A 13,362-nucleotide genomic window follows, 5' to 3' on the forward strand; every position below is an offset into this window, starting at 1 on the left:
CCGCACCCTCCTAGGGACGGCCCTGCCCATTAGTAATTAAAGGATGAGGTGAATCAACCTTGTAAAAGGTAACCTATAAGAAATTAATATTTATAATTGTTGGTTGATTAGAGATTTGGTCAATGGTTCTGTCATAATGATTGTTGGATAATCATATTGTTTGTTTCCTTCACATCCAGAGAATCCCAAAACTATTTTGAGGTAAAATTATGCCCCAGTTTAAGTCCAGTAGATTAATAATTATTGTACCATACATGAATTTTCTTTTTAATATCTTATTCTTAAAACTAAACCTGGCTACCATTGATTTTCACCATTATCACAGTAGGGATGGAATATTTGTATTAGAATACAGTACATTACTATTTGAAATCCTATAAGTATGGTATTTGCATTCCTATTCAAATGCAAATTCATAGGATAATCATATGAATAATAATAGTTTTATTGATAGAAATAACCATACACTTGGCTGCTGATTTTATTTGGGGCAAACGTAGAGAGATACTGTACTGTAGTTTTTTGGATGTAAATTACAATCGGCTTATTGAATCCGTGACATGAGTCACCGGTGAAGCTACAGGTATATATCATTCAATAAAATTAAATATTTAAACAGAATGTTAGTAAATAACTTGCAACTCTCAACAGTCATCACTGTGGTGAGAAAGCTACTGGTAATGCATTCTTATAGTGTGACAGATACCCATATGATGCCAAATGGTACTTTAAAGTTATAGTTTGAATAATAAATTCTTCTCCTATTTGAAATTGGATTTAAATTCTATAAATATCATAGTCATTATTATAGGCAGTTAGAAAGAAATCAATTATTTTGTGTGCCAAACATGTATTACCAGTATGTGTACAGTCAACAACAAAAATTTCTGCACCCCTGGGTCTGATGGTCTTTGCAACGATCACCGACTGAGGCCATGTCCATTTGGTGAGGTTGGTACGTCTGATTGTATCATGTATTGTGTAACTAATATGATGTATTCTGTATATCATTTATAGTTAATACTATACAGAAAAATTAACAGGAAGACATTAATTCGGTGTGTCATACTGTATAACTGTAAAGGTGCAAAAAAATATATTTTTTTGTTGACTACACTTAATGATTTATTATTGCTGTTTGGCAACAACACTGCCTGTCTGCAGCATATCTAGAAGTTAGAAGTGTTTAATATAATAACTAGCTAATGATAATATATTGTTTCTGTTACAATATTACAGTACATATAACTACAGTACAATACTGTACTGTACTAGGAAAGTGTAAATAAATACATCTACACAAGACAGGTTTGATATATTGAATACCAATCATAAAATCATCTCCCACTTCATACCATATTTATAGCAATAAAAAGTTAGTTTAACCCCCCCCCCCCATGCAGTCTTATTCAGGAACATTTAAAAAACATATAAAATGCAATTCTTGTCTTACAAACTGGTCATGCATGATATATACAGAAAATAAATATACCCTGTATGTCCATACAAAAGGTAGACAACACGGGCTAGAAAGAGTCGAGAATGTTCGTAAAATAGTGTATGTATAATGCAATAGTATGAGGTAAACAACACTTAATTTGTAGGCAGTATGAAGTACAGGGTTCTTGTTTAGCTATGTTATTACTATTTACATTATTAACAATCATTTTACTACTCCAGTAATTGATTACAATACTAGACTTGTGCTTGGGGGTTGGGGGGTAGAAACACATGGTGAGGCGAGTCAAGACCAAAGGCGAGATTCCTACATCACAAAATCTGAGATGCTACTGAGAATAGACTGGAAGGCTCTCATGTGTGAGTGAGTGAAATATTAATACCTACTTGGCTACATAATCTAGTCAGGCCCGCCCTTTTTATTCAAACAGGCCAGCGAAAGATCAAACCGTCATGTGACGTGACCCGAAGCTCTACAGACACATGTCACAGAACTTGACCTGAAGCCTAGGAGTTAACCAATAGTATTAATGAATGCATTTATGAATACTTTCTTAAAGTATTTGTACAGTATTTGCATTTGGGGTGACATGGTTTCTTTGTACAGTATTCATACAGTATTCATATTTTTAGAAATTACATGTAGAAGTATTCGCATTTGAATACTGAACTTTTGTATTCACTCCATCCCTATATCACAGCATTGCACAATTTTAATTTATTTAATTTCTGTATTACAAAACTTTTGGCATTTTAGAAGCCAAAACTGAAAAACAATTATTTTTTTTGACAGCATGTAGATGAAGCTAATTCCTACCTGTGTGGCTATCTCAAAATTAAGGGCCTGACCGAGGAGTATCCAACATTAACGACTTTCTTCGATGGTGAAATTATTAGCGAAAAATTTCCATTCCTCACTCGAAAATGGGATGCGGACGAGGAGGTCGACAAGAAACATTGGGTATGTTACATGCAATGTTTATATGTGTAATACCTATTGATTAAAATGTGTGAAAGAAGCTGTTTCTCATGTCAGGAACTTTTATTTGCTTACTGGTAGAAAAATCATATCACCAACTTGGATTTTATAAACATATAAAATTTATGATCTCCTGGCTTTGCAAATAGGCCATGATAGTTTCATTAAATCAACATGATAAAGCTAATTTTTCACCTTCCCTAAGCACAGTGGCAGTATTGCAACAGTGTGTAGCTATTTTTCTAGTCATACACAGGGAGAAAGGGTCCCTCAAACATTTGGATGTTGCCATTTAAGTTAAAAAAACGTGTGGCCATTTCCAGCCTTCAGGGCTCCCATCTTGTCACGTCTCCACTGCATTATAGTCATAGTTGTGGGCTCCTGTTTTTAACCCTATTTTCACCTTTTCATGGTTAAAATAAGTTCATTCCATAGCTATTAAATGGGTGTTTCCAGAGGATATATCAACGTATGCTATGCAGCCTGAAAAAAACTGAATGAGTTACAATATATCTTTATAAAACAAAAGAGTTGATAATTTTGTTGTATTTCATATGGATTCTCTCAGGAGGGTTTCCAGGGGATACATTGATTGCTGGTGAAAATCATAAAAAAAAAAACTAACCTAACCATTCTGAAATCCGAAACACATCTGGCCCCAAGGATTTCGGATAAGGGATTGTCAACCTGTACTAATTTCACCAGATTTAATTCAACAGGTGATATAAAATTAAAATAATATGTACAAAATGATAAGTAGCTTCTCTCCAAGCACCAAATATCTTTTAACACTGTCATTATATATTGAATTAGTTTTGATGTAGTACCATTCCTTACTCATTGTCTCTGTAATGGGGGTACTGGTCAATGGTGTGACAACTCAAGGGGTTCCTGATGAGAAAAATTTTTGAGAACCCCTTCATTAGAGGGTATTTTTTTTGAAGTTACGTCACAGTGAGGCTCCTGAGGACTTGTGGAAGATGCACTGTACAGGACCAAAATTTGTGATGACCTTCAAGTGGGATGTAGTGCATTCCTTTTTCTAAGGGTTTGGAAACACAGTCATTGGTATACAGTATTCTTTTGTGAAAAATATATCATCCTTTTGTGTTGAACCATGCATGTTCAGAGTTATTGGGAAAATTTTGTCTGCAATACTACAGAATTTTTTTTTTACTGATAGTAGGCCTCAGCAATCACTTTTGAAAACTCTTTTACTGAACATTGTACCTTTGATACTTCAAATACCTGTAATCTCTAACCTCCTTCAGTATCTCATTCTTCATATTAATTTTCCATTTTACACTAATTGGCTAGATTTTTCTACTTTATCAATTTTTATTTTGTCAGGCTAACTTTTAAATGGTGGCAGTCATTAATGTCAAGGGCTTAGCCATGGGTTGGAGCCCCTTTATTTACCGTAATGGGTATGGAGCTCAAGTTTCTTCATCCTAACACAGCTATAAATTGGGATTTCTGGGATCAATCCTTTATTTGTTTATACCTGTACTGTATAAAAAAGGGGGATATGGAAGAATTTCCAGTTTTAAGGAAAAGTCCCTATTTTTTCCATATGTTATTAACTTTCATGAATAAAGATCAGTCTGAGAATGAAATATTATGGTCCCATTTAGTTACTACTAATCAATTATGTTAGTGACCCAGCACTGCACATGTTATATGCTTCTCGTCAATGTTCACTGCCTCTAGGTTTTGTCTAGCATTTAATAACAGAATCATTCACTTAATAGTTCACTCTGCTCTTAATTGATGTTCAAGAATACACAATGCTTTGTTTTGGTTCAACAGTGCTTCTGAATAATCTAATTGCTTTGGAAAGAATATAAAAAAAATTATTTTCTTGGGGAGTTTAATATATTTTTTTCTTTTACAGGGAAAATTTCCGCCCTTCTATCAGTATACTAAAACCTTCAACTCCGATACATTTGACTACAGTGTGTTGAAGGATTCGGAACACGTATTTATGCGATGGAAGGAACACTTCCTTGTTCCAGACCACACTGTTAAGGACATAAATGGAGCATCATTTGCGGGTTTTTATTATATCTGTTTCCAGAAGAGTGCAGCCACTATTGATGGATATTATTATCACAGAACTTCAGAATGGTAAGTGGTGCATTTTATTGCTAAAGTTATTCAAATACAGATTAACCCTCTTTTCTTCAGCTTTCTATCAACCAGCAGCTCCCAATTAATGGCACTGTTATAGAAAGGGCATTATCCAACAAGCCAATACGTAGTTGTCCAGTTGACCACTTACGTCTGTTGTTACTGGCCAAGAGATTGTTTACACAGCCATTGCTGTTGTGGTTGGGGTCTTGTTGCTGGTGTTATATGTTTTTAGGTATGCAGTTAGTATTTTACTCCCAATTTACAGTACAGTAAAACCTTGATAACTTGGCATGTATGGGACTCTGGTTTTGCCTAATTATCCCAAATTCCGACTAATCGAGGCACTTCCCCCTCCTACAAAAATATAACAATAGAAAATCATCTAGGCCCATATACTTGTACATGTGATTACTAATTTTCAAAAAGTAACACTTACCAGCATTGCCTGTGAAGAATGAAGCATCATTGTAGGTGACATAGATGCATGGTAGGTGATAAACAGTAAACAGTGTGGCACTTATGTATACAACTGTAATTTGGTCACTTATACAAAATATAGAATAAATTTTAACAAAAAATTTGTTTTCTCTATGTACAGTATGATTCAAATCTGAGTATGTAAATAAACACATAACTTATATCACTAAGAATATTATAGTCCACCCTAGTAAAACCATTTTCTTTATTACAGAGCAAAAGAGTAAAATTTAAAGTGAGTACTTTAATGTGGCTTAGAAATAAAGAAAAATAATATAAAACTATAAAATAAGAAAAATTGAGAGCATAGGTATGTGGGAGGTGAAAGTATGTGAAGGCAGTGAGTTGTACTGCGTGGCTGACTCATCCGCCTTCCTCCCTCCCATGTGACATTACAGCACATACACACACACTTACTTGCTTATAGCAGTCCATCGAAGTCGATGACGACGTTGCTCCAGATGAGTTATGTGTTATTCCTCTGATGCCACCGTAGATGACAATGGAGTCCGATCCCGGAGGCGCAGATCTTGTTGCATAAGTGACAAGGATGTTGTTCATTGAGAGGAATTATGCCTTGAGCCCTCTGATGTCGTTGGGCTCGTTTAGTAGCTCTCTTTTGGTTCAGTGAGGTCTCAAGTGTTTCCGCTCCTCTGTGGCACGTTGAGCGCCATAAGGAACGGTCTGAGGCTAGTTGCTCCAGTGAATTTGGTTGGATATTACTGCACTTGAGTAGAGTTATAGAGTGGTCCTTCTATCTCTTTTTCTGTCCCCCTGCCGAGCGGTTTCCATGTGAGAGCTTGCCATATAATATTTGTCTTGGAAGCCGGTAGTCTGGCATCCTGATAACATGTCCAAGCCAGCGCAAGTGTCTTTTGGCTAGCATGATTTCAATGCTGGTCGTGTTTGAGCGACGATATAGTTCTTCAAGAGTCACTCTATCTTCCCAGGATATTCCAATGATACACTTAAGGCATCTAGTGTGGAAGTTTTCCTGCTTATAATAATGTAGATATACAGACCGCGAGATAAACTGCAGTCTTCGTTCCATATTTGTGGTCATTGTTGAGAAAGACTCTTGTTCTCAAACGTCCAAATGCAGCTGAGGCTAAATTGATTCTGGTTTGAATTTCCATATACAGTGAGCAGGTGGGTGTGAGAGTGCTACCAGGGTACTTAAACTGGTTTACTATTTTGATAGAATCTCCATTAATGTAGAATTGTGGTGCTTCTATTGGTGGAACAATGGGCTGGACAAAAATCTCAGTCTTCTGAGTGTTAATTTGCAAACCAAGCGAGCTGTATATACATGAGATCACGTCCAGTGCACGTTGCATAGATTCTCTGTTATGTGTCATTATTGCACAATCATCTGCATACTGTAGTTCTATAACCTGAATTGTTAAGGTCTTTGTGTAGGCTTCCAGACGTCTAATATTAAAAAGACTAACGTCAAGACGGTACCGTATGCCCATGCCTGCATCAGGCCCAAGGGCATTGTGTGAGAGTTGTGCTACTGCCAGCAAAAAGATGTTAAACAACACGGGTGCCAGCACACAGCCCTGTATTTTGCCCATTTGGACACTAAATGGTTTTGACTGCACACCACCCACTAGTACCCGGGCTTGCATTCCATCATGCTTCTAGCGGAGTATGTTTAAAAATCTTGGTGGTACACCGACCCTCTCCAACATAGTCCACAAAAGTTCTCTGTTTACTGTGTCGAAAGCTTTGGAGAGGTCAATGAAGGCGGTGTAAGGGTCTACATTTTGCTCTCGACTCTTTTCTTGAATTTTCCTAGCAGCGAAGATCATGTCTATTGTACTGCGATCCTTCCTGAATCCACATTGGGATTCAGGAAGAGTGTTCTCTGTTAGGTGTTGGATAAGTCTTGATAACATGACTTTTGACAGGATCTTGCCAGCAACTACAAGGAAGGAGATGCCCCTGCTGTTACCACAGATTGCTTTGTCACCTTTATTCTTATAGATTGTTATGATATTTCCATCTCCAATCCTGGGGGATGGTCTCTGTGGCCTATATGGTGAGTAAGAGTCTATGGAGACGCTCAGTCAAATGGGGACCTCCATGTTTGTAAATTTCAGTAGGAATGCCGTCAGGTCCAGCGCCCTTGTTGTTGCTCACCCCTCGTATTCCAGTTTCCACTTCTTGTAGGAGTGGGATGGGATGTTATCCAGTACTGTAGGTGTTATTGGATTAATTTGATTTAGAAGTGTGCTGAAGTGCTCAGCCCATCTTACTGCAATCATTTGATTGCTTTTGTAGAGTGTGGTGCCATCTAAAGATCTTACTGATGTGACATTTCTTCTTTGTGGGCCATAAATGGACTTAACTGCCTCATAGAAGCTGTGCGTGTTATTGACATCAGCAAAGGCTTGAATTTCTTGTGCCATTTTTATGCACCAGTCATTTTCCATGCTGTGTAACAGTCTTTGTGTTTCTGACCTGATGTTGCTTAACCAGTCCCTCAGTGTTTGTGATTGAGGATTTGATAGCACTGCATCGTGGGCTAATTTTTTGGTGTTGAGAAGATCATGGATGGTAGGTGAGTTTTCATCAAACCAGTCCTGATGTCGCTTTTTTGAAAAGCCAAGGGTTTCCATTGCAGCTTCTCTCATTGCAGTCTTCGACTCTTTCCAGCCATCTTCCACAGTGCCAGGTTCCATAATTTCATGGGATGGGAGTTTTCGGTGATCTTGTTTTTTAATGAGTTAGAGGTTTCAGGATTACTGAGGGTTTTGATGTTAAGTTTACGACTGGAGGCTTGCCTCAGGTGTTGGGGTCGAATTATCATGCGAATCCTGGATCTTATTAGCCTATGGTCCGTGCCACAGTCTGCACCCCTCATGGCTCTTGTGATTTGCACCTCCTTTCAGTCATCTTGGCGACTAATAACATTGTCAAGGAGGTGCCAGTGGTTTGATCGAGGATGTTTCCATGAGGTCTTGTATTTGGTTTTCATCTGGAACCAGATGTTAATGATCGTAAGATTGTATTCTGAGCGCAGTGTAAGGAGTCGGAGTCTGTTGTTGTTCATCTTCCTTACTCCATGCTTGCCCAGAACTTTGTCCCATGTTTCATAGTTGGGGTCATTTTTATATACCGTATATCTCGGCCTACAAGGCGACGGGGTGTATAAGATGACCCCCAAAATTTCCATTTAAAAAGTAGGTTTTGAGCTCTATTCGCTGTATAAGACTACCCCAAATGTGACACTTACCATTGGGAGCTTACTGACCCAGTAGTCCTTTACCAACCATCCCACTGACCAGTGCTGTTTACACATCCTTGGTTATTTAAAATAAGGCCAATTCACTTCAAGCCATGGCATCAAATGTTACCGGCTGGTGTAGTGTAAACACTAGTGATGTTACTTGAGCGTCTGTTATTTAACTGGAACTTATGTCGGTGTCGAGTAAAATTTTCCATTTACTTGAAATGGATTTACCGATTTATTTGTTTATTTATAATATACTGTAATATATAGTGGTCCCTTGGTTAACGAACACAATTCGTTCCAGAAGGTCGTTCGTTAGCCGAAAATTTCGTTAACCGAAACCATTGTTTCAATGGGATTTTGAGTAAATGGTTCCAGCTCACCGAAAATTACATACAAAGTAAAAATAAATGCAGTAAAGTACACTTACTTAGAGGTGTGTATGTAGAAGGCTCCTGGTTGATGATGATGGGAATTAGAAGTGGGGGTGGAGGAGAAGGGAGAAAAGAAGGAAGTGGGGGTGGAAGAGAAATCACCCCATGCTTGATGCCGTATTTTCACCCATAAAATTTTAAATTCACTAGGTGTAATTCAAGATTATTTTCTTTAAATCAACACTGGACTGCACTATATATTGTCAATATGTTAAATAAATATCAGAATGACCAATAATTGTACTGTAAAAACATAAAAATAGTTTATGTTCAAGAGAGCCACAAGCAAGATGCTACCTCCACTGACCAGAGATACAAACTGATTCCTTGGTTGGTGAATCAAGTGTTAAATGACTAAAAAAATTAATATAAAACTTGGAAAATTATTGAATAGTACAACCTTCTTGATACTTACTCAAATGGGAACGAATTTAAGCCCTAGAACCGATTACTGTATTGGCGGACTAATATTCCAGCTGGTGAGCAAGCAAAAACATGTTGACATGATTTCGTAAGAATTTCGTTAACCGAATTTTTTTTCGTTAACCGAAATGAAGATTCTTATGGAAGGTAATTCGTTAACCGAAATTTCATTAACCGAGGGATCACTGTATTAAACACTCTGCAAGTATTTTCTTTAATTTATAAACTTGCTTCGTGACAAAGGAAGGCTATACCCGGTAGGTGAACTTTACCTGATATATTTATGGTTGCATCATCATTAAGGATCAAACTCCGAATCAGATGACGTGACTACGGCTTCTTCATTCTCCTAAATTTAGCATGAAGAAAACTACCACTGTCGGTAGTTTCAAGAATTATCGCATTCATTTACTGAATATTCTTTGTAAAAAAATAAATTTTAAATTAATTATTTATAGGAGATAAGCATTATGATCAGTAAATATACCGGTATGCATTACTGGCCACTTCGGACACAAAGACGGGCTAAAAATAACCCTATCTCCCCCCTCTTACAGCGGCCAATGGGAAGCGTCTTGGGAATTAAATTTTGTTTGTTTATTTTCATTGTTTATCTAATTTATCATGTTGTATCAAAGTAATATTACTAAAAGTTGTGTAGGTAGTAGGAAGCTACCAAACAGGGATGTACTACCACCTGGGAAGATATTGAAAGCATAATGTATTGTCTAATGGTAGACCCTACTTCCATATGGCATCACGAAAATTGTGACCAAGTCCCAGGTTGCTGATCTGACTCTGCCTCATTTACACACAATTGCAGAGTTTCAATTGTTTCTCTTACTTTGACAACACAACATACATACAGTATATTGTTTCTCACTTTTGATCTTTTTTCATTTTTGTATTTATTTATGGTTCTTTATTATTACTATTTTATTTAAAATTTTGAATTTTTTATTATAAATTTTATTTACTATGAATTATTATTATTATTATTATTATTATTATTATTATTATTATTATTATTATTATTATTATTATTATTATTATTACATTTTTGCCCCCCAGACCCCGATGTGGGTCAGTGACCTGTGCCCGGGTGGGCTAATCCCCATTAAAAAAAAAAATGTACTACCGGTAATGCTATGATTGTGTTATAAATATATTTATTTGTGGAATTATTATTCCGATAATTATTTGTAAAACCTACGTGGTCTCCTAAGGTAAAGCCTGATGACAGTCTGCGTGGGTGTGTCACTGAGAACATTCTTATGAAGAGTAATGCAAATAAAATAAAGTCTAAATGAATTATTTATGGGAAATACGTATTATGATCAGTAAAGAAATGCATTATTGGCCAACTCGGACATAAAAGCAAGCGGGAAAATGACCCCTAGAAGTGCGAAGTGACAGCGAACACTGGATGTAAAAAAAAAAACACTTTCCCTTTTTTGTCTCGTCACTGGCAAATGGCGGGCGGTGCATGATGATAGCTGCGTTTATTACCGGGGTATGTTGTTATTTTACGGTATGTTAGACAGGTTTATATTACATTTTTATTATTTTAATATACTGGTAATCTTATTTTTAATCCAGCTTCCCAAATGCAAGTTTCAGTATAAAATAATTAGTGGTAGGACCGTGTGAGTGTTTTACGATTTTCTCCATCACCACTCTTGGCAGGCTAAACCACAATATGTAAGAGGTAAGAATTTTATACCCGGTATTTAAGACAACCCCTAATTTTGGGCTGATTTTTTTAAGGTTCAAATTCCGTCTTATAGGCCGAGATATACGGTATATATAAAAATATGTGCTATTGTATTTTATGATGTGCTATGTATCAATTTTATTGTTTATCATAGGTTTTTTTTTTTTTTAGCGCTCCTGGTGTCAGACAAACGCATAAATGACTTCAGTTGCTTTTGGATTGTTGGACTAAATTTGAATTTTTATCATAGGGGACAAAGTTGGCATACCTGGAAGATTCAGATACATTACAGTAGTTAGAATTCGGATAAAATGAATTGCACTGTCAATTAAATAAAGTCTACGACATTAGATTTATCGTAATAGTGGATACGTTCTGTATACAGTGGCTGGCCTGACATTGGAGAGAGCACCCAAAGAGCTCGTAAGCTGATAAGTGGCAAAAATTTTATAAAAAATGAATGGGGGAGGTTGTTGGGTGTTAATGGGTTAGTACCGCAGGAACCAAATTTTACCAGGGAGTGCTGGTGCCCTATATATTTTGTAGTACCTTATACCCAAGATATTGGGGTGCTACAGCACCCTCCCTTCCCATGTCCATGCACAGGGTGAAGTGAGCCAGCACACACCCGTCCTCAACAATAACAAACACCAGACTGACCAGGCGTGAAGCTCAGTGAGTGTTACCCACTCAGCCAAATGTGTCAAGTTTTTCCCAGATAATTTTATATAACTGCATTTCCCGAGTTACTGTATTTTATAATAGATTTCGAGACCATATATGTGCTGAATTATATGAAGTTCTGACATATCAAATGTCGAGTTATCAAGAGTGATCATTTACTTAGTGATATTTTGGTTGAGTGATTTAAAATTTTTAACACCCTCTCTTGTTTAACGATCGGCAATTTTCATTTTAGTGATCTTTGACTCACTGGGAAAAATTCGGCATGGAAGTCAGAAAAACTGGGGGTTCTGTACTCCAAATGAGAATTATTACTATACTGTAATGTGGCTTGGAAATAAAGAAAATTTTGAATAATGATAAAGTAAATGATACTGTAGTAAATAAATGTAACATTTAAATTGCGAGGTGAGCTAATAATAAGTAGATGATATTCTGAATGTGTAATGCTAACTGAAGTAAAAACCCACATTGGAGAAATAAAAGACAAAATCTTGGAGCAGGTATACTAGGGCCCTCTTGAGCCAACTAACAGAACAAACCAAGGTAGAAAGACATAAAACAAAGGAATCAAGTCACATGACCTGTCTCCTGAGTTGAGGTAGGGTGGGGATTAGGGATAATTTTCTTGCTGACAGTATTCAGGATCAGGTATGGGGTCCACTGATATTATTTTCCGTTTTCGCTCGTTTGGTGATAATTTCACTTAGTGATCGGGTTTTCAGGAACACATCCTGATCGCTAAACGAGGGATACCTGTACTGTACAAGCTACCATTAAATACTCCTGGCTCTAGTTCTCCCAAGAGGAGGAGACATACACTGACTTTAGTAAAGTCAACCTGCAGAAAAGGTAAGATCACGGTGTTTGTGTTCACAAACTATGCAAAATATTCAGAGTTGGTTCATCTACATTGTACAGTATTCCCTTCAAGCTTGTGTCCCTCGGAAACTTATGGATTAACCCTTTCGCTGCGTTTCACGCACTTGCCAATTTATTCTGGCTACCGCCAGACGATTTTATTCAGCTTAGGGTGACTTCCCGCTGCGAAAGGTTTAAAACCTACCTCGATTAACCTTTTTGCCGCGTTTCACTCACTTGCCACTTTATTCTGGCTGCCGCCAGACGATTTTATTCAGCTGAGGGTTAAAACAAAAACACCTCTTAATCAGTCTCTTGACCAAGGAATAATTGCTGTTTTCAAGTCATATTACCCCAGTCGCAGTATTTCCAAGATGGGATGCAGTGAACATCATCATAAACATCATTTACGATAGATATGGCAAGGGGAGAGTTGCCAGGGGGTCATGAGGCAGGGGGAGAGTTGCCAGGGATCAAGAGAAGTCATCACCTAAGTACAGTACAGAGTATTTGTTATTTTAGGTTTATTTAATTATGTTATCTCATATTTATAATATTGTCTTATGCCCATCATATTCATTATATGGGATCTGTACTAATCATCATTGTCATCATAGTAAGACAATCCAGGATGAATGGTGAGTTCAGATATTCATACAGCACAGGTGGTTGTGTGGTGTTATTTAAACTGAAATAAGCCTAACCAACCGGCGCCAGATTCTCATTGACAAACTTCTCACTGCTTTCACAATGACGATTACCTCCCATACAGAATACACGCCCATGCTCTTCATATTTCTTATTTTATAGTTTTATCGTGTATTTTCTTTATTTTTTAAGTCACATTAGAGTATTGAAAAAAATTTTACCACAACTTTTATAGTTTTATTACATGTAACAATGGCAACGTGCTTTACCATCCCTCAAAGCCACAGCTGGTGCCAAATTTCTCTCTACTTCC

The 13,362-nt window shown here is 37.0% G+C and overlaps 1 protein-coding gene across 2 annotated transcripts in view; it reads left to right on the forward strand.

Annotated features, from left to right (window-relative positions):
- Positions 1 to 13,362, forward strand: part of LOC121877967 (glucose-induced degradation protein 4 homolog) — a 45,113-nt gene that overhangs the window by 7,105 nt on the left and 24,646 nt on the right. Inside the window, exons 2-4 of one of the 2 annotated variants that reach the window (XR_006091067.1) lie at positions 2,252 to 2,419; positions 4,332 to 4,564; positions 12,266 to 12,392. Coding sequence is in view for 1 of the 2 variants with exons in the window: in XM_042383929.1 (XP_042239863.1) it covers positions 2,252 to 2,419; positions 4,332 to 4,564 (401 nt within the window). In the remaining variant the exon portion in view is untranslated. The remainder of the gene's footprint in view (positions 1 to 2,251; positions 2,420 to 4,331; positions 4,565 to 12,265; positions 12,393 to 13,362) is intronic. The other variant, XM_042383929.1, reaches the window with a different exon arrangement.

The sequence above is a fragment of the Homarus americanus genome, unplaced genomic scaffold (assembly GCF_018991925.1).
Source record: "Homarus americanus isolate GMGI-L3 unplaced genomic scaffold, GMGI_Hamer_2.0 scaffold13464, whole genome shotgun sequence".
Lineage (NCBI taxonomy): Eukaryota > Metazoa > Arthropoda > Malacostraca > Decapoda > Nephropidae > Homarus > Homarus americanus.